The 23,266-nt window shown below is 38.4% G+C and overlaps 1 protein-coding gene across 1 annotated transcript; it reads left to right on the top strand.

Annotated features, from left to right (window-relative positions):
- The first annotated feature begins 432 nt into the window (after positions 1-432).
- Positions 433-8,293, top strand: ttpa (tocopherol (alpha) transfer protein). The gene is made up of 5 exons (XM_014970746.2): positions 433-805; positions 3,478-3,631; positions 5,331-5,524; positions 5,635-5,745; positions 5,890-8,293. Exons 1-5 carry the CDS (start codon positions 626-628, stop codon positions 6,136-6,138), a joined length of 888 nt encoding a protein of 295 aa, XP_014826232.1. The 5' UTR covers positions 433-625; the 3' UTR covers positions 6,139-8,293.
- Positions 8,294-23,266: the final 14,973 nt, after the last annotated feature.

The following is a 23,266-nucleotide window of genomic DNA, read 5'->3' as shown; positions in this document are numbered from 1 at the left end:
GTTACTCTTACTATTTAGCTTAAATGAGTACAAATAACTAACTTATTTTTATTAAAAAGCACCATTGGGTTTCACAGTGTAGAAACAGCACCCAGCTTGACGCATTGATCTCTGATTTAACCATTAAGCATGTACGGATGACTTCATAGGAACAATATGTTTTAATATGTTGATCACTATTCAGCTCTTTATGATCAATTATCAATCTTTTACATTTTTCCAGGCTCCAGGTTTGAAAATGTAATAAAGTCTATTCCGTCCTCTAATTGCTTTGAGTAAAGCGAGCCTTGTGCATATTCCCCACTTACAACTTTTAACAATATTTCCGATTATTTTTCACCAAATCTCTATGACCGCAGCGCGTAATAGCAACCAATCAGCAAATCAATAGACTACTTTGTCCTCAAGGTAAGGGGCGTTTACTTCGGGACAAATTGCGACAAACCCAATGAGTTGATTGACAGGAACACATTCAAAGTGCTAACAGAGGTGACGAAACACTTCACTTTCACCCCACTGTACAGTAAGTGCATTCCGAATCCCTCCCCTCTGGAAGCCGGACCGGCCCCTCCTGTCTAGCAGCGTCCGGAGGAGACCAGCAGCAGAAAACCGACCTGAGTGCGATATGAACGGTTCTCAGCTCACGGAGCTCCCGGACAATTCAGAGCAGCTGAGGCCGCATGTGGTGAGGCTCAGGCGGGCAGCCCTGCAGGCCGATGATCTGTCCGCTGTGGGAACGTTTTCCGACGGCTTCCTCATCAGATTCCTCCGCGCCAGAGACTTCGACCTGACGCTCTCTCTGAAGGTACAGAACCTGCGCTTTCCCAGCTGGAAAACACTGACAGTTACAGGCTGGAAGCCCAGCCAGCAGGAAGGCCTGGGCTTTTACCACTAAAGATTCAACCGATTGCAGAGACTTTACATTTTCTGTGTAGAAAAGAAAAACAGTTTTTTTTTTTTTGTTTTTTTTGTTAAAAGTAATTAAGCTGAATAAGATTTAAAGACCAGTCCATTTTTATGCATTTTGTGTATAACGTGCCAAAGGTTTGAAGTTTTGAAACCAAAACAGACACAATAGAGCTTAGACAATGGAACTATTGTGTTAAAACAAAAACATTTTATTTTGGATATCTTGCAAAATCAGTCTGCTCTGAGGATGTCTTCCAGATGGCATCCGTTGTCACAAAGCCTGTAAAATTATTTCCTGAGGTCCTCAACAGGCCTTCACAGATTCAGTATAGAAGTACAAACTTTAACATCCATCATATCATGGACCACAGATGAACCCAGAGTAGAATTTAATTTGGAGGCTCACTATTAAGTAATGTTAAAACAGCAACACTATTATTTACTTTATAATATTCATGTTTTACAAATTGTAAATATCCCATATCTTGTTTTGTTCTGAAATGTGATTTTCCCTCTGGGATTAATCAAGTTTATCCATTTATTCATTCATTCATTCATTTAGAAGAGCTGAGGCTGCATTAATTTATAGTTAACTGTGATCCAGGGATAAATTACCTACATTGACTGTTAGCTAAATGTGTTCACAAAGCCTCATCTGCATGAAAATTAGGGATTGCTTCAGAAAGAAAGAGCATAGAAATTATAACAATATTAAAGGAATTATGGACATAATTAAAAACCTATAAGATATAAGCATATTAAAAGTATCTGGTTAAAAGCAGCATTAAATAAGAAGTTGAATGAATAAAGTTTTGATTTTCATGATTTTCATTTGTTTTAATTGTGTGTTTTTTGTAGTTATTCAGTCAATATTATAATGGAAAATTAGCAAAGAATGTGTTAAGTATTTTAGACTCTAGTTTTAGTCCTCGCAACACCAAAAAAATTTAAACTACAAAAATCTAACTAGATAATTGTCCAGATAAAAATCAGACACCATCTACTGAAATAATACAATGAAAAGAGGCAATATGTAAATGTAAAGCGTGAAGAGCCATATTCTTCACAATTCAGGAAATACATCTACACAAAAATGTCTCTCGATGTCTGGATTTGGCATCAAAGTTCCTACAGCCGAATGGTACCAGACCTGTATAAAGTAAATTCATGCATTGGTTCATTGCTCTTAATCATGTGGCAAATCTTGATTTTTCCACCATTCTTTGGGAGATTTAGCATTGTGGACGATCATCTGTATCAGATTTGAGCAGGGGTAAGCAGAGTAATTAGCACTTGTACTCAATAAGAGCTGCTTTACTTTAATATATTTTAGAATTTGTCAGTCTAAAAATGACTCAAGTAAGAATAAAAAAAATATTTGGTACAAAGATGTTCACATACATGATAATGTCTGAAATTGTCAAAATTATGTGAACAAAACAGAAAGTTATATGCAAACTTTGGTGCTTTCAAATAAAAAATGTTTCTAGAAATAAATATTAAAACAATAAATAATTCAGGCACAAGAAACGCACATTTACAAATCTCACTTTTTGTCAACATAAAGTTCACAGGAGGTACTTTGAGGCACTTCAGATGACAATATTGAGACATATTCACTTTACCTCAAAGCAGAGAACAATTGTAAACCAATGAAGCATGTCTGCTGCAAAAAACCACACTTTTTCTGTCTCACCCATTAATTGCAGGGAAAGTTGCTGGTTCTTAAACAACACACCAGTGCTAAAATCTAAAGTATTCAGTAATATTTGGTTTAATACTAACATTGCAAAAAAGCTGAGTTGTTACAATCTGCATGATCATTTAAACACACATAAGGCAAAACAAACAGCATTGTTGACTACTGTTGATTGAGCAACATTTCCTAAAAGACGGAACATTAAGAAATCTCATTTTAGGTGAACTCTTTTCTCCACTTGCTCTAAAATCTTGAGAAGCTAATGGTTCTTATTTGAGCACTAATTTCTGAGTAATTTAGAAACAAACTGTCCTGCAATGTGAAGAAAGTGTAAAATACTTATGTCTGACAAACAAGACCAATTGAAAGCAGTGCGAGCCCAGCCAACTGGGTCAAAGCTCTGCAATTGGGACACAAGCAAATAAGCTTACCACAGAAACAGCTGCTAAACTTTCTCCTTTGGTTTTTATATATATATATATATATATATATATATATATATATATATATATACATATATATACATATATATACACACACACACACACACACTTTAATTTTATTTCTACTGCACAATTGTTTACCATATTGTGTTGGTCTTTCACATTAAGTTCCAAAGAAATATATCTATATTTTTGGTTAATATTCATTAAAGTGCTCAGTGGAAATTGTCTTAGTTATGCACAGAAGCTAACATCTACTATGTGCCTTACATCCACTCCTGTGGATTCAGTACATTCCACAGAACCTTCTGTGAATATTGAATAGGCGGGGGTCTACGGACGGTGTATCAATTTGATTGTCTAGTCAAATGCAAAGCTCATGTATAGGAGAGCAAGCTGTAAGAGTTCTTCCACATGTGTTTCCAGCTCTTGCTGAACTACCTGCACTGGAGGAGGGAGAGTCCTGAGATCAGCACATGCCTGTCTCCTTCATCTGTGTTTGGTCTCCTCAAGACATCATACCATGCTGTTCTCCCACAGCGGGACCACACTGGCAGCAGGGTGCTCATCTACAGAATTGGTGAGTATAGCTGTGTGTTTGTGAGAATGTTGTACGAAGCCTCTACAGGTGCAAGAAAGGCAGGAATCTCAGTGTTTTTAGACAGTTCTGTTTAACTTGAGAAACAAATGTCGACTTGGTTTTATCAATTATGCCAAACTGCCAAATCCTACATTCTTCCTAAAAGGCTGACAACTATTGTTCTTGCATTTATTACCTGCAGATTAGATTACTGCAATCCTTTATATTGTGGAATCGATCAATTAATCACTCAATCATCAATTCATCACTTGCAGTTAGTCCAAAACACTGCTGCTCGTCTTTTAACAGGTACCAGAAGGCATGACCTCCTCACTCCAGTTTAAAGGATTTACATTGGCTGCCTGTTCATTTTTGTATTGATGTTGGTGTTACTTACTCGTAAAAGTTTGGCATCTAATTATCCAACTGTTCTCCTTAACTTTTACAATCCAAAAAGTCTCTGAGGTACTCCTAGAGCAGCTGATGACCAGATTAAAACCCAGTAGAGATCGAGGCTTTGCCATTGCAGAAACACGACTCTGGAACCAGCTCCTTCATATTCGTGCTGCAAAGTCTGTACAGTTTTTGAAATCTCTTCTGCAAACTCATTTCTTTGGTTTCTGTTTGAGTTCAATCAGATCTGTTTGCTTGCACTGTCCTGTTAAGTTTATCCTATTTTTTGATTTCATTATTGTTTTTACCCTTTGTGAAGCACTTTGTAGTTTTTAAATAAATTTGACATTGACACTTTTTTAACTTGAAGAATTCAGTTCCTCCCCATGAAATTAAAACCTTTGCTTGCCATCCATTTTACAATCAAGCTTAGGTCCTTCAGTGTTTGCAGCGAGATGCTGCAAATCATCTGTAGCTGCTGCTGCTGTATCATCTGTCAGGATAGCATCATCAGAGTGAGGGACATAAACAGGCAGGTTCTGTTCTGGGGAGTCTGGAACCTCTGGAGATGACTGGACAAAGGAAGCTTCTTCATAACATGCAGAACATTACAGACAACCTGAGCATCCTCTTCATCAGACTGTTATCTCCTGACTCACTGTGAAGCAGACTGCTACTGCATCCCCAGCAGAGCGTATCTGAAAATCATCTGAATCTAAACACCTGTGTATGTGCTGCATCACATTCTCAAAGTCTTGCCAGTGTTAACTCGCATTACTGTCATGTAATGTAAATGTTATCTTTGATGTGGACAAAGATAACATTTGTCCAAAGGCTGTTTTTGCCATGTTGGGGTTATTCTGTGGCCAGTCAGGTCTCCTGCTCTTAAACACATTTTTATGGTGCTGGGATGTAAACTCTGATCCAACATATGGGGTTCAACCTGGTAAAGGAGAGAATAGAAAGGAAATAGTGTTTGTGTCAAGCTTTAGAGGAGACACTATTTGTTGACATTGGACCAGTTAAGCAATGTTTGTTTCATTCTGCACAATGAAACACATGTTTCTCAAATCTCAGCCTGGGTCACTCAGTGTGTTCTCTGAGTTTCTCCCTTTCACGTTTCATAATAAGGCATGCTATGTTTTTGTCTGCTCCACAGTGTTAGTAGATGGGTGTATGTGTGCATGGTCTTGGCCTTTGTGTTGTCATGTGATGAAATGGGGACCGACCCAGGGTGCACTCTGTCTCTCACCTATTTGCAGTTACATTTATCCAAAAGAACTAATGCCACATGTCCTTTCTGCAGGGCAATGGAACCCAAAAGATTGGTCAGCATTCCAGGTGTTCAGGGTCAGCCTGATGACATCAGAAATCATCTCCAGGGAGACAGAGACGCAGAGGCGAGGTTTGAAGGCGATATTTGACCTGAAGGGGTGGAGTTTGGGCCATGCCCTGCAGATTAACCCTTCCCTTGCCAGAAAGATATCCTCTGTGCTTTCGGTATGAAGGTGACATGGGATGAAAATGACACCCAAGACTCAACTCTAACTACTGTTTATATGTTATTGTGTCCAGCACCAAATAATGTGATTGTATAATCCTTTGTTCAGGACTCTTTTCCACTAAAAGTGAGAGGAATTCATTTGGTTAATGAGCCGATGTTCTTCCGTCCAGTCTTCACTATGATCCGTCCCTTTCTACCAGATAAGATCAAGCAGAGGGTGAGAGTCATCATCATTGCCCGCTTCCACACAATGATTTGCTACAGCACAGAGCTAACAATAACCATTTTCTTACATTCTGGTTTACACACAAACATCCACTGTGGATGTACCCTAAGGTATATGGTATTTTTTCTGTCATAGGTTCATATGCATGGTACAGACTTTCACCGTACTTTAAGTGACTTCTTCTCACCAGATGTTCTCCCTCCAGAGTATGGAGGAGAGGGTTTGGGAATAGAAGAAGTCTGTCAGGCTTGGACCCAGGAACTGTTTCAATCTGAGAACCTCTTGAAACAGATTGCTGCTCACCCAACAGGAGACATTTCCACAAATACTGGAGACGCTTTGATCTCAGAGGAAAATGAGACAATGACACTCACCGAAGGCTGATGTTTGGGACCATGATAACTTGGTTGTGTTGGTGTAAAACAGATAAGTTGTTGGCTGGGTGACATCATGACTAAAGTCAGATCTGCTTTATACCTTTCAGGACCAAATCATCTGAGTGATGGTATGTTTTAGTGAAGTTTACTTTTGAATTAACAGCCTTCTTGTTACATTTTTAGTTCAAATTCTGATCAAGAGGATGAAGTTGCAACAAAATTACTCTGATAAACATCAACTAGAAGATGTTGATGTCAGGATTATGTCTGGGCAGGCTGGGATTAATCTGAGGTCCAGAAAGTAAAGCTACTATTTCTGATTCTCATTTGATGCACTAATAAAGTATTTAGGTTTTTACACCTGGTTGGCTTTGAACAGGCAGTTATGGAAGCCTCAAATGCTGAACACTGTCCAGTCTGTCATACCTGGAGGGAGCTTGGTATACGATCTGCCTCAATCTTCAATGTTAATAACAATTGATTTCTATCCAAGTCACTTTCTGATGCAAATGTGACATGTTAAAAGAACAGAAAATATTATGTTAAAATGTTAAAAGAACAATGTCATTTTCTTCTTGAAACTCTAGGGAAGAGAACAAATTTCTCTGTTCTTGAATAGCCCTGCTCTCATATGCTGTTAGCTTGAACTTCTACAAAAATAAAAACCTTCCTCAGATGTTAACAGTCTTTCCACCAAATTTAAGCTTTTAACTGCTGTTTCAGTCTGAGTTATTAATATGAGTCTGTGATATGAAGGTGTGAACTTTAAGCTTGGCACCCTGTTATCTAAATTTAAAACTTATTTTCAAATAAAATTGGAAGTTGTTGTCCAGTTGTATAGCAGAGCTGGCTAACAAAGACTGTGATTACTAGGAAGCCTCCCACACTTTTCAGTTCTTTTTGAGGTATAAGTGATGATGATGAGTTTAAAATGGAAATAAGAAAATAAGACACTTTATTTATAACTGTTGTGAGCCTGTTGTGACTGGGTAACGATCAGCCACTAATAATGTTAATTAGCAGTAGCTGTTCAAAACAGAGACCAGATGCAAAAAGCCACTGTTCATTTGTGCACTGAAAGCACAAATGAAAAAAAGAATCAGAAAAAATATTACAATATTTACCAAGAATATTGCAAAGTCAATATGTTTTTAGGATTCATCCCTAAAAGTGACTCTTTAAAACACAAATTGAGATAATGAAATCCCCTATTTTTCTGAAAACATAAGACTGTGTGTTTCTAAGTTTTCTTAGACTTAGAACAACATAGAAATAGATACAAAACTCTAGAAAAGTCTGGACTATTATTTCACACTTGTTACACATTCTTCAAGCTAGGTTCCTGATTTGTGAAAATCTTATAATAGTAAGGGGAAAAGGATGTTTGTTTTGTTTTTTTGTTTGTTTTTTGTTCATGTGAACCCAATATCACATGTTGTCTCAAGAGCTTGATTTAGCATCACACACTGAATACTAATACAAAATTAAGGCGTTGAAAGAGTTAGGCAAAGCAGGTAAGATGTTACCTACTGATAACGTCTCAAAAGAACCAAGTTCATTCATTCCGATGTGGGTTCTACTGGCTGAGATCCTCCACATTTTTTGGACCAATCTCTAAAAACCTGCTCAGTTCTTTGCTACAGCGAAGCTTTAAAGGCAGAAGTCATAACATTTTAACTGCTCCACTCATAATCAACCTTCTTAAACTCACATTCCTACAGTTTGTAGAGCATTTTAATAATGTGTTCATTTTAATTCAATCACATTCCATATCTACAATTTGAACAACTTTTCCAAAAAAAACTTGACTGTCTCTATTCTTCATACTTATAAATATATATTTGGACTAATATCAGTCCTGTAGAAATGACTAAGATAAATGTTAATGTAATAATGTGAGTGATCTGTGTAATATGCAGTGTTTCTGTCACTGCTGCAACAGTTTCTGTGAATACAATGTATTTTGATTATTATTGCTTTCAAGAAATTGAATTTATTGATAATTATTTTTACAATGCTAAATTATGATTTCTGTTGAGAGTAATTTAAGCTATGAAGTATGACTTAAAAATGTCAGTATATTTTTCATATGCAAAACTCACACAAAAGCAAGTCTGCGCAATAATTGGATTGCAGGTGATAATAAAATGACCTGAAACATTCATATGTCTGATTATTTGTGTTTTCTTAAATATGGTTATGTTCAATTTTACTTCATAGCTTGAATGTTTTAACCCGTCATTAAAGATGAATCATAATATCTAAATATTATGATTCCATAAATGTTGTTTCTCTGCTTGTTAGACAATATCAAAGCAACATTGCACTAATAGAGATTTATAACTTTGTTTAGGTAAATAATATAATGTAGTGCAATCATCAAATTTAACTTTTCTGACAAAGTTCTCACAAGTACCAAAAAAAACTATTGTTTTAACTAGAGATGTGCCAATCAGGTTTTTTCCTGCCGATACCGATCACCCATGAGGGCCGATCACCGATACCGATCACCGATACCGATCACATAATTATTATTTATTTATTTTTTATCATAAACACTACCGGTTACATTATGTGGAAAAAGGAACCATGAATTCACCTTAATTTAGACAAAAACTTGTTTTTAATAACTTTTTTCAAGAAGAAAACTAAACAAAACAGGCTTTGTGCAAATTGTACTGCTAATGATAATACTATCTTTAACAGACTGATAACATATGAAGGCTCTGAAGAGGCTAAATAACGCAAAGAGCCAAAATAAAACCTCTCAACATTGCCAAAAAAATTCAAGTATAAAACTTAACATTCAAAGGCAAAAACAGGATCCATTACAATAAACAATCCAGAGTTACTGAATGAAAACTTCCTGATAGCATGGCGGCTAGCTGATTACTGCTAGCTCTGATTGGCTGTTTCTGACTGAGCGGAGTAATTATGCAGATCAGGGAGGAGATGGATTATTTATTTATAGAGATTATCTGTCTCATGTTAGGACAGCGACAGTTTTAATATGTAGGTAAAATTTATTTTTTAAGTTAGATGCTGCAGCTTTAAGCAGGTTCGGTGTGAGAGTCACTACCAGGTGGAGCAGAAGCGAAGCTCAGTCTGTGAAATATTACTACCTGTAGCGTAGCAGCGGTTCAACAGCGAGAGCAGAACCAGCGTCTTACATCGCAGCTCGATGACTTAAATAATTTTCCAGGTTATTTGTTTAGCTTTCTGACCGTCATGCTAATCCGGGTGAGTGTTTGTAGCTGTGCGCTGCTTTACCTGCTATCTGATCCTCCGTATGTCTTTTTTACTGCAGTGAGCCTCGATGTAGCCAAACTCCGTCAAGTATCTCATTGTTTTTATGTCGTATTAGATTCGTTGTGTTGATGCATTTTGACCTGCTTTAATTTTCCGCCGCAACACGCAAACTTCCCCATTAACTCAGTGCGTTATAGTTCCACATCGCTTAGGATTTGTTGCTGCGCGTTTGGGCAGAGTGAAGGAAAGAGGAGACCAGCTGTACAGGCAGGCTGGAAATGAGATGATCGGTATCGGCAACAAGAGACAATGATCGCCGATCACCGATCATGCACTTTTTCACGGAAATCGGCCCGATTATGATCGGTGACCGATCGATCGGCACACCTCTAGTTTTAACCCTTCCTCCTTCAATATGAGCTGTCTCAGGTTCTTAGCAGCGCTCAGGCTGCCCATCAGCACAGACTTGTTGTGGTGCTTTTTTTTTTTATAAAGTTATAATTAAAAGGTTTGTGCTTCATAAAACCCCAGCTTAAATGTATATACAATAGTAGTCTATATATATTTTAATGAATATATAGATATAAACCTTTATTTATTTTGAAAGTGGAAACCAAAGCCAGAACTTAGTTTTCCCTCCATCTGGTACTATATAAGATGAGTGCTAATACCAAAACATAAAGTTTTTCACACGTAAATATAGGTCTATTCACAAAACTGCAGGTTGAAGTTTCAACTTCAAGTAGAACAACAGCCCTAACCTTACAGAAAGAGCAACAATTAAATGGTTTAGGTCATTACATATTATTTTTAAGGATGGACTAGTCAAAGTTTAGACAAATCTACATAAGAATCTGTGGCAAGGCTTGAATACTGATACTCTGACAGTCTGGCTGAGTTCCTCCTAATTTGCTAAGAAGAATGGATAAAAACGTCAGTCTCCAGAAATTCAAAGCTGGTAATGGGGTACATACCCCCAAAACAACTTCCAGCTGAAATCAAATTAAACCAAATTACATGAATAACTCAAAGAAAATTTAAATGTTGTAACTCAAACAATTCAAATTGTGTCTAACAGTCATTGTTGATAGTGACAACTGTGTGCAGGTAGGATAGTGGCTTGTACAGCTTTTATTGTGTTATTGCATGTCTGTGTTTTCTTCCCTGCACTAATAGTCCATATTGTAAACACATGCACATTATGTACGTAAAGTCATTCTCTTCAGTTGCAGATCTCCTTAACTGTGAATGTAACACTTTTAGTTTTGATAACTGGACAGTAATTTATGTCATAATCTTGTAGATAATTTTGTGATTATTGCTATTAATCTTGTTTTTCATATTTTTAACACTTTTTGATCTTTGTGTGAACTTAGGCCTCATGATGCTGCTGCATCATTTTAACAAAGTTCTGAAATCCACAACACTGTAATTGAAAGCTGTACTTTTTAATGTGCTATGAATGTATTTGTTATTTTCTCTGAATTGCGTGTTTTCAGAAAGTGATTTTAATGTATTCTGATATGTTCTGGCACATCCTGTGAGTTGATAGGCTGTATCAAACAGGACAACATAGCGTCTGTCAGTTGATCATAAAAATGTGCCTGCTGAAGCCGGCATCCTTCTGGTCATGTTTATGCTCTTATTGTTAGCATAGATCTCTGTCTCCATTTTTGATTTTTTCATTTTTCATATTAAATATTCAGAATGGACAAAGTTCCCTCCATCTTATTCCTGCTTCTCTGCAATGATAGTTGACATCACAGACGATTCTTTTCCTTGTCACTCCTTGTCTCCTCGTTGGTGTTTTTGTGCCGCTCTGCTCTGTACACAGTGTACAGACCTTTGGTCAGTGAGGGAACCTCATGTCAATCAGCCCAAACTCAGTCAGACAAACATTCTCTGCTCTGCAGCTGCTGATCTGCCTGATGATGAATGAGCTGTGAATGTTCAGACAGATGCACAGAAACCTTTTAGATATGCTGTTCTATGTGTTCCAGATACATGCTGTGTTGTGGAAACCATTTACATCAGGTTATCATGACCTACTTATCTCTGCTGGCAGTTTGCATATCAGCTTATATCGATAACAGTTCAATGGGCTCTGCTTAAAACAGGTTAACTGATAGTTACAATACCAAATTCAAAGGTCTGACTGATTTTGAATATTTCTTTATGACTCAATGTTTTTCAATTATCATTAATATTAAAGTAATAATCATTCTTAATTAGGATAACAATGAATTAGAATGTATTGTAGACTACTTGGGGCCCCAACATTTAGATTTTCTTATCAAACCACTAACCTCCCCTCCATGTGATTCTGAAATATTGCTTAGTCAACGTTACACAACTTAGAAACAAGTCTGTGAAAGTGCTGTCCTCAGTTTCAAACACTATGAAACTTGACCTATGACCAAGTGCGCGCCCAGAGAAAAGCAGTTAATCATTACATTGAAACCTGGCAGGAAAGAAAAAAGAAATCTGTTGTTTTTATATTTTACTGACCTGACCTGTTGAAGCTTATTTCATACAAAAAAGCATAGGTAGATTATTTGATTCTTAAAATGAACTGAAGCAGGCAGTGTGGTCTTCAATGTGTCAACATTTGGACAGTTGTTTGTGTTTGTGTGCTACTTTACATTTTCAGGACAGCACAGAACAAAACAGATTTTTCTTTTCAGGTTCTGAAAATTTTAAAATGGTTTTGGCTCAACACTATTCTAATCAGGACAAAGATGAGTGAGAAAGGTTTTTTTTGTCACAGTACTCAATAAAGACTATACAGGCCTTTCTGTCCCAAACATCAATTGGCTTAAAAACAGTTCCCAGTCGTAAGCAGTTTCTTCCTCTCAATGGTATTTTTTCTCCTCGCTGGTGAGGAGAAAAGGATGTTCTTTTGTTGTTGGCATAAATCTCTGTCTCTGTTTTGAAGCTAAAGGATGTTCCTCTAGTATCTGCACTTTATCCCAACACTTTTTACATTTCATATTAATGCTGGTCAGAATGTTAACTCTCTTCGTCTGAGTAATACTACACAGTCGCTTATTATCATACAACATGGCTGGCCTACTGCTGGTTACATTGATTATTCAGTTACATTAGTTCTAATTTCAACTTAGAAAGAAAATCTTTGCAGTTTTCCCCAGTTATGTCCACATGATACACATCCATTTAATTATTGTATTGTTATGAATATTTGGTATATTAATTGATGGAAAAAAATGTTTTATGATGGAGGATCACCCAAGCTTCAAAACATTCTTGTATTTGCTACTGGAGTAAATGAGACACCACCAATCGGTCTCCTCCAGCACCGTTCACTGAGTTTCCCATTGAGGGCAGTGAAGGCAAAAGTGAAATAAAATTAAAGTAAAACACATCATTTTCATCCAATTTCTTTGCCTTAATCTTTATTTTGCCGTTTGTAAAGTTTGAGTGTCAAATATTTGTTTTACTGCCACCTTCTGGGCAGTTATGTACAGTCCAGCATGGCGTGTTGGATTAAAAAAAAGTTTTGTTTTCTAATGTCAGCTTTTGGTTTTGTGCTACATTAATTTGGAAAGACTGTGTAATTTTACACCATACATTTCCTAGATGGATGTGCTTTTTATAGCTGTTCTACGGGTGATGGTGGGAACTGCAGTTTGTCATGTTATTATTATTAAATAATTGTTAACATATTATGTGTGTGTGAAAGTCAACTGTTTCCTTCCCCCCCAAGAAGGTTCTGGGTTCGATTCCCAGCCTGGGGTCTTTCTGCATGGAGTTTGCATGTTCTCCCTGTGCATGGTGGGTTCTCTCTGGGTTCTCCGGCTTCCTCCCACAGTCCAAAAACATGACTGTCAGGTTAATTAGCCTCTCTAAATTCTCCCTAGTTGTGAGTGTGTGTGTGCATGGTTGTGTGTCCTGTCTGTCTCTGTGTTACCCTGCGACAGACTGGTGACCTGTCCAGGGTGTACCCCGCCTCTCACCCGGAACTTTAGCTGGAGATAGGGAATAGTACCTCCTGACCCCACTAGGGGACAAGGGTGTACAGAACATGGATGGGTGGATGGATGGGTGGATGGATGGGTGGATGGATGGATGGATGGGTGGATGGATGGGTGGATGGATGGATGGGTGGATGGATGGATGGATGGATGGATGGATGGATGGGTGGATGGATGGGTGGATGGATGGATGGGTGGATGGATGGATGGATGAATGGATGGATGAATGGATGGGTGGATGGATGGATGGATGGGTGGATGGATGGATGGGTGGATGGATGGATGGATGGATGGGTGGATGGATGGATGGATGGATGGGTGGATGGATGGATGAATGGATGGATGGATGAATGGATGGATGGATGGGTGGATGAATGAATGGATGGATGGGTGGATGGATGGATGAATGGATGGATGGATGGATACAGAAAAAAAAGAAAATAATTACAAATGTCCACTAGAGAGGACAATTTTTCAACTTTTAAATACTACGATAAAGTACAGTCAAAATAATTCATAGAATGTTTTAATATGTTGCTAAGAGACTTATTTAGAATATTCCAAAACAATTTTAAACCAAAATTTGCACAATAAAAAGTTTTATGCACTTACTTTTTCTATTCCCATAAAATGTGCTTGTACTGATGTGCGCTATTTTTATGAATGAGAAAAAGATACGTACAAAAGTCCCACCCCTTCATAAGTGGCATCATTGAAAAGCCCTAAGTGTCCTCTGTAGATACCAAAAGGAATTAATTCAGTAGCATGCAGTGGGTGGGAGATATTCAAGTTTAGAAACTCTACAGAGGACAAATTTTAACTACTGGTAGTCAAGAGGATATTCAAATTTTCTGAGATGCAGAGTTTTGGGTTTTCATTATCTGTAAGTTATAAACATCAGTATACAATAAATAAAAGCTTGAAATATTTCACTCTATGTGTAGTGAAACTATGTAATATATGAGTTCCTCTTCATGAAGTGAGTGACAAAATGCATTGCATTTTTTCACAATATTTGAAATATTTTACATATACCTCAGTGGCGCAAACAGTGTGTATGCAGCGCAGGCAATGCATAGGGGCGCTGCACCAGAGGGGGCGTCAAAACCCCGTCTGGAGGGGGCGGCGCCGATGATGACTTTGCCTACACTTCACCGCGCCCTTACGCGCCCGATTTAGGGTTTTGCATCCACCTGAATAATATGTAGTTGTGCCCCTGAGATACCTGCTTGTAAAATGTAATTTTGCCAACTGTCAGTGAAAAGCATTTATTCCATTATTTCAGTGTCATCTGCCTGTCATAAAGTGAAAAACAGAAACTAGTCCTAAGAATTTATTTTAAATATCCCATCTGGTGCCATTTATTTAATCCTCATTATCCCACTTTTCTAGATAGATGATGTTTCTGTTTACATGGCATCTAAATGATGCATTATAGGGATATTGTATAAAGCTTTAGAGGGTGTCCCTAATTATTTGATTATCAAAAGATAATCAAATAATTTGAACTTTAAAATGAGAAAATCCATGACAGACATCCACTGGAACCAGAACTTTGCATTTGTATGTGTGCAGGCTGAATTGTCAGAATGTATAGAAGCATGAGGAAATGGATTCTGTCCATTCCCTCATGCAGGAGCAGGAGCAGGAGCAGGAATAACCGGAACAAAGAAAACAGCCCCACATAAGCCTCTACCCACAGAGCTCAACACACAACTATTACAGGGAACAGTCAAACAGGAAATAATTGACAAAGATTTAGAAAGGTAATGATTACTTTTGGGTTACCAAAACAAATCTGGATATACCTAATTCAAGGCTATGTTTAGATTGGCTAGAAAATTGAGAGAAAAAATCTTTAAGAAAGAACCAAACTTTGTAAACCATGCATCTTTTACTTTGTTAATTGTCTATTGCTGGGTTTTTTTTAGGTTTTGGCGTAGTGACCTGATGACTTGAATTTTCAGTCAAGTTTATTTATAATCATTATACTGAAGTCAATGTAATGTAAATTAGAAGTTTTTGATAAATCAATCTCTGCATTAAAAAACACAAATATACTAGGGCTGAAACGATTCCTCGAATGATTCGAGTACCTCGATTACTAAAATTCCTCGAGGAAAATTTACCTGCCTCGAAGCTTCGTTAATTTGTGTTTTATTAGTTAGCGCACCGTGTTCCGGCCGGGACTTCATTTGCGTTGCGCAGAGCACTCACTTCCGCCTCTGAGTTGTTAACAAAAGCTAAGTCTCAGCGGCATAAAGTCCAATCTTCAAGATTGGCCCGTGGGGATTTTATTGATTGATGATAATGCCCGACTTTTTATCGTTTTTGGGGAACCAATAAGCATCCTTAAAATGACTGGGGGAATGCCTGGAGTACGGCAGCATTTCTCCTCCGGGGCTGCTGGTTGAAAGCGAACGGCGGGAAGAGCGCTGAGGTGAGCGGATAGCCTGAACAGGGCGGGCGGCTGAGTAGCTGATGCTTACCGTGTAAATGTAGCTTTACCGACGAACCGCACAATAAATTTCATATCCCGGTCTGAAGAAACGGGTGGCGGAGCGCATCGTACATGGCTGGTAGATGAGTTTCTGAGTGTGACCAGTGAAGGTGTCGTAAATATCCCGTATTGCTTCCCCCCGTGTTCGTCCCCCGGTCTAACGGTTCGTCAGTCCGCTGGTCTATTTCCTCCCCTCCACCCCATGTTCGTTCATTCGCCCTCTCCTCCCACTCCAGGCACATTTCCCGTATTTTCAAACCCAAAGCGTGACAGGTTAGGTGGCAAGGTGAGTTTAATTAATCTATTAAACTCACTGAAGATGAATACATAAACTAAAAGCTGGATTGTAGACATTTTTTATAAGCATATTTGTGAGCCTGCCTCTTTGTTATTAAATTCAATATAATTTCAGATTTTTCTATAACTTTTCTTCTGGTTAACTTAGAAAGTGAGCTATTATTGTTACAGGTTAGTTTTCTAAACTACAAAAAAGCAACTGTTAGGGATGCTCAAATATGAAAAATTGGACTGATTGATATCTGATAGTAACACCAGTATTATGCCAGATTTACCAATATTTCATTTTATAATTTTTTTTTATCCGATTACTCGATTAATCGTAAGAATAATCGATAGATTACTCGATTACTAAAATATTCGTTTACAACAGCCCTAAAATATACATTAGCAAACTACAAACTAAGTGGACTTGTGCCTCTGTTCTCCCTTCATGCAAATGATAATCTGTTAATCTGATTAGCTCACCTCTCTCTATCATGATTAGGTTATATCAAATGGCTTATTGTACAAATAGTAGGCAAGGACAGCTGTCAGGAAACACACATGCACACAAACGCATGCCACACACACACACGTTTTTGTTACAGAACAAAAACACACCCGGAGGCTACTGTCTGTAAGCTGACCAAACAATGGAAATGCCTGCTGAATAACCAAATGTTCTGCTTTGTGCAGACGGGAGTAGAGTCAAGTCAATTCAATGCAAATCATTGCTTATTTTCACATATAAAACTACTCTATCCATTTGAAAAAGGTACTTATTTTTAATGACAGAAAGCAAAAACATTGGAATCAAGTAAACCTTTTGTTTAGCTTTTTCAATCCAGACAAGAGTGCAAGGGCATTCTTACATGTTATCAAGAAAAGCTTTTAGTGATCAACTTTTATTACTACATATACAAATTTAGCATCTAAATGATAGTGAGCAAAGATCATAGAGACGTTCAAGGGCGGAACTACTGGGGTGGCATGGGGTGGCAGTTGCCACTCCAAACGAGAGCCTTGCCACCCCTGTTCCCACCTCAGCTAGCGACAATGAATTCAACAAATAGTTATGGCAAATCGGATATTAAGCGCATGAAACTCTTTGTTCCGACAACATTGAATGCAACACAATGTAACCTGACACCCACTGCTAAGTAGCAGGAAGTGCGAGAGAAGGACAGTGATTTATCGTAAGTCACACATGCGCCATTGCTGTCCATGGGCTCTTTGCACCTAAGGCGTTGACGTCACATCTCCAGGAGCCAATGCGGCTCACTTTTTTCCGCTTTGAGTTTCCATGACTGGTAGAAAAGACTAAGTCGTATTTCAGATGCAAAAAAACAATACTATTAACATTGTTGTCTTCCTAATATAATGGGCTTTTAAGTTTTCGTTAATTTCCAAGCGATCCTGAATTAAGAAGATGGCTTGTAAATATCTGTTGCTACCAGCTAACGCCGCACAGCAAAGTTTGCAGCCTTCACTTCACTCCGGATCAGCCTAAAACTACCGGGGATACGGATGGTAAATAAAGGAGCCTCCCTGAGTTATTTCCATGGAATCACTTCTATATTCAGCCTGAAAGAGTTTATGGGAACGAGAGAGCAGACCAGAGGCAGACAGCCGAGCAACTGATCCGCCTGAACATCCTGCTGTAAACACCGTCCTATCTGAGCTCTGAACAAGAAACATGCAAAGGTAATAAAACGAAATAACACGGAGACATGAAGCAACACGGTCATATTTTTCTAAAAGCAGCAACTTTGAACCTGAACAGCTGAACCAGATCTCTGACACCAGAGCTGCGCTACTGTTAAGCTATGAGGCTTGTTGAGCTTCGTCAGGCTTCGGAAGTAAAAAGCCCGAACCGGAACCTCCCCGTTAGTCTGTGACACTAACGACAATAAACATACATAATATACTTGAAAATAAGATAAATACATTGTCCGTTAGAATGTTTAGATACTTAAATAGCACATTTTACAAGAACAATGTCCGAGAATATTGCCTACTAGTATAAGCTAACGTTAATGTTAGCCACAAAGTTTAAGTAAAACTCACCTTCGTGTCAGTGAATGTATAACGAGGCGAACATCTTAAAACCTTTCTCCAGCTGACTTGTTGGGGCTTCGGATCGATGTACAAACCTTGGCCAAGCACTGCAGCACCTAATGTAAATGATATTTGTATTGGATCGGAAACAATCGAGCCACTTTACCCCGAACGCGGAAGCTGAGGTGCAAAGAGCCCATTGAGCAGGGCTTAAAGAGCTCCGGCCGCGGGCCGGATTTCCGGCTTTTGACCAAACGGTCCGCCTCAACTAAACTGTAGTCTCCGGGCTAGACCGGAACGTGTCGGCGGCGACACATCTAAATTTGCAGTACCGTAATTCCGCCACACGTAGCGCTATCTGAAAAATTCCAACGGCTTCTGAAAGGGGAGACGTTGCACTTTCCAGCAAATATCGGGTTAATACCAACTTCACAGCTGCAGCTGCAGAGAGTGTAATTAATCCGGGGGGAACTCATTTAATAGACGGTAAATCGCGAAAATAACTTGCTGGATATTGAAAGTTCCTGTTGTTATGGATACATGGGTAAGTATATCATCTCACAGGACATTTAAAGAACTACTTACCATTAAAATAAGGAAGATTTATTTAGTCAGACGTTTGAAACTTGGGCGTAAATAGCTCCGTCTGGGGACCAGACTTCCAAGCAAAGCGAGCATGGACCTTACCAAGCTCCGCCCAGAAACCCCCCCTAAAACCCCACATGGCTGCATGTCTCACAAACAAAGCCTCGGAGCTTAGTTTCTATGTGTAAACACGGCGTCTTTCACTTCGATTGATTCTCTGCAGAGTATTTCTGAGTCGATTAGTGTAGCATTTCTGCCGGATTTTCAAAAAAATATCAGCCACGACAATGTACAGGGTAACCAACAAGTTCATATCATCTTTTTTGGACGACATCAAGGTGTTTGAGCCACGGGATGCCTCCAACATTGTGCGCGTTGCAGCGAAATGCTACCGGACGATGAGGAAAACAGCAGATCCTCACACCCTCAGCATAAATATAGCTGTGGACAAGATCACTGATGCCTGTTGTTCTTGCAAGGCTGGGTAAGTCGGGCATTCATGGTTTTGAGGGTTACTTTTGAAATCAGTGATTTCTGTTGTTGGCAAATATTTGAGTGTGCCTAGGCCTGATACACTGTACTCGGTGCTAGCGTGGCTAACACGATTACAATTTAGTAAAAAGCCTTTTCAGGTAAAATAAAATCTTTAATGTATGTCAGATACGGTACACATTGCATATTGATCTGTTCAGATAACGTAAGACTGTGTAACAGACAGGCTTCAAGGTGTAGAAGTTGTATCGGTACTGCCATTATGCTGTACTTAGCTAAAAGGTTTTCATAATGGATGTGTTAATTATTGGCTTTCTTTTTTTCATTCACTAAACACAAAGAAAGCAAAGCAATAATACTTACACCGGCACACACTCCTTTGTTCTTATTGTTCCTAGACGGTTGAGCTGCAAATGTGATTGTGCACAAGCTTTGATCCAAGCAAGGCATTCCGTTTCAGATTTTGGAAATCTGTGAATTTTAGTTCCACAAATACTATCAGGATACCTGACATCGCCTGTACAGATTTCCCACTGACAGTGGAGAACCATTCTTTTTCGAGTCCTGAAGCAAAAACTTTCTGCCGGTCTGCTAGTCCACAATGTACATTAGCATGTGTTTACTACTGTGGCTTGTGTTTGTGAGACGGTCACGCACGTGGTAGCTGCGCTGTGACGCGAAATGGGCATTAGCCAATGAAACGCGGCCCCTGTGGTAAGGTTTATTGGACCAAACGGCCCGCCTCAACTAAACTAGATAATAGACAAAGATGGCTGCCAATCAGAATTCTAGCTCCCGTGTTCTTGACCAATGACTGTAAAACGTTTTGTAGAAAAGAAGCGCATGCGTTCGGTTAAATCAAATGCGATATGAAAGAAGATGGAGTTTGTCTCACCCGGTAAAGAAATAAATTTACTTGAGAAAGGAATTAAAAACAAGTGGCGCTGGGCATGGCTAGAGGAAAGGGGAAAAGACGGGAAGCTGGCGGAAAATTTTACAAAAGTGGGGCGCTGGGATTTCTTTGGGGGGCGTTTGGTCGAAGGTAAACTTTACACCTTACAATGACAACAATACCAGTTTAGACTTTAAGCAACTTCCTAAAACTGTATTGTGTAACATTAAAACATTCTTGGTTGCAGCTGTATCGACGCCAGCTCTTCTTCTTCTTCTATTCAGTGTTTGTAGCTTCTTGGCGCAGCTCCGCTCCTGCTACTAGTAGCTTCACCGCATCAGTTCAGTGTTACACCGGCTGATGACGTTGCTTTGATTCACTTTGTCTGCTGTCTGATTTTCTAATATTTTATGTTTTATTGAGGATTTTTGTACTTATGTTTTGTCAGTTCTGTGGTCATGTCAAAGCAGCAACTTATATTAAAAATTGTTTTATTTCCGGATGCTGCCCGCTTCCATGGAAGGACAACAGAAAATTGCTTTTATCAACAAATAATTACTAAAATCACGATACCCTGACTTTGTATCCCTCTGAAAAATGAACCATTTAAATAAAGAAATCCCTCCATGGTGACACCTCGATAGAGAGCGTTCATTTTGTAGCGTTAACACCGGAGCTGTAAGTGGTCTGGTATGAAACGGGTGTGACAGAACATCGGAACCACAATTTCAATAATCAAAATACCAAAATTGTTTCCGTTGTTTTAAAAAGTTTATGTCAGTCTGCCTTTTCCCCATCGATACGCCCTGCACCTTATAGGGTAAAAAAAAAAAAAACGACGCGCAAATCACACAAAACTCTGAAACAGGAGAAGCGGGACATAAAACGGAGCGACGAACTAGATGTGAATTATGGCATAAAAACAGAGAATCTGATGCTGAACAGTGAAAAATCAACACATGATGTGAAACATGATGATTAGGCGGCGCAGCAGGTGATGAGTGAAGATTACTGATGGTGAGCGTCAATAAATGCTAAAATAAATCTAACAACAGGAAAGAAACTGAAGTGGACACAGCAATAAACCAAGAGAGGATAATACTAATCAAATGAATCTAAATGGAAATGAATGAAGAACAAAATGCAAGAATAAACTAAGAAACTAAAGTAAATACAGAGGAATAAACTGGTATGGCAAGACCTTTTGATCAATAATTAATACAGAGGACTGTATGGCAAGAATAAACAGACACTATTTCCAGATAAAAGGTAAAATAATATTGTTGAAATGCCATGGGTTTGGTGAGACCACATCTAATACTGAGAATAAATATATCTTACAGACCATAACAGTAAAGAACTGATCACTTATTTATGTTTTTAATTAGATTTGATATATTTATTTCTTCAATATTATTTTTCATGTCAGTGTTAATATCATGAGGCTGATGACTCCATGACACTTTCAATTTGACTCATTAGGATTTGATTAAGAACCAGATTTGTTCTTTGTAATTTCTGTCCAAGAAAACTATTAATCTATAAATCAATAGACACGTCTATATAAAGATATAGACATGTTTCTGTCTCATAGGGTGCGTTCACACTGCAGCCTGATGTGACTCAATTCCGATTTTCTGGCAATTCCGATTTTTTTGCCGGGACCGTTCACACTGCCAGTAAATGCGACCTCTATGCGTTCTGTAGTGTAAACGGGCAAAAGACCTGAAAGTGTCCTGCATGCGCAGTAGAGGGCGCAATAGCGTCAGCGCCAACCGCCATAAAAAGAAGAAGTGCTCAGTGTTTGCGGAAGTAAACATGGAGGCTAACGGTGGAGCTTAGCTTACACATTTGAAGTTGTTGTCCGGCCGGAGCAGCATATTAACAACTTAATCCTCATATAATCCGTCATGGTTGTTGTTTTTCTTCCCACTTGCGCTTATCAGGACACAGATTAGTGAGATTTGTTGAGAAACAGTGACCTTCAGTTTGGATGAATGCGACCTGGACGTTAGGTCGCATTTGAATCGGATATGGGTCACATTCGAAAAAGAATCCGACCTGTGCTGCTCACACTGCCATGAAAAGATCGGATACAGGTCGCATTACGTAAAAAAAAATTGGAATTGGGTCACTTCAGGCTGCAGTGTGAACGCACCCATATTTGTGTGGCACTAAAATGATCTGGAACTTTTGTTTTTCCACTGAAAGCTCTGGTTTGCACAATAAATGCCATGTCGGTGAAATTTTATGGATGGTACTCTGATGTCCCATTCTCCTGAAGGCAGCACAGAGCTTCACCACCAGAAACTGACAGAAACACTGAAGAGAAGAAGAGTTATGATTAATGTAGTTACAGTTCTATCCATGTTTTAATGTTGCAGAGCTCAGTCATTTAGCAAATAGATCAAAGTTTAAACTGGCATGTTAAACATCTTTTATCTGCTCATTTTGTGTAATATTTAACAACTAGAAAATGACACAAAATAAGAATATTTTTCCACTCTGATTGGCTGCTGTTGGCCCACAAATTTTAAGTTGATTGTTTATTAAATGTTTCATAGACACCTGTGAAAATAATTTCTATTCCCATGGCTTTTTTGTTCTCTGGGAAATTATTTTTTGATGATAAATACAGAAACAAGCATAAAAATCAAAACATCTACAATAGTGATAGTAATATTAATAATAAAATAATAATCAGTGCAAAGTAGCCTACAAATTCTTTGTTGGGGGGTGGTGAGGGACCTGGATAAAGCAAGGCACAATTAATCAGCACCAATCCAGTGCTGTCCAGTGATTGGACAGCACTGGATTGGTGCTGTCCAATCCAGTAATACATATCAATTAGCAGGAGTATGAAAGACATAAAAATAATTAACTATCCTATATTAGCAAATTATATTTAATCCTCAGTGCTACATGAAGCTCATTTTGAAACAATGCAAGTTAAAAACAATATTTTGCAACAAGTAAATCAAGTAAATTAAGTCCAATGTTAGGTCTGTATCTATGTAACCTGACACCTACTGCTATCTATCTATCGATCTATCGATAGATAGATAGATAGATATCACACATTGTCTGT

This window comes from Poecilia mexicana, unplaced genomic scaffold, assembly GCF_051168715.1.
Source record: "Poecilia mexicana isolate PSO_F unplaced genomic scaffold, ASM5116871v1 scaffold_17, whole genome shotgun sequence".
NCBI lineage: Eukaryota > Metazoa > Chordata > Actinopteri > Cyprinodontiformes > Poeciliidae > Poecilia > Poecilia mexicana.
The sequence above is the reverse complement of the archived record's forward strand: the minus strand, read 5'-3'. Positions and strand labels throughout refer to the sequence as shown.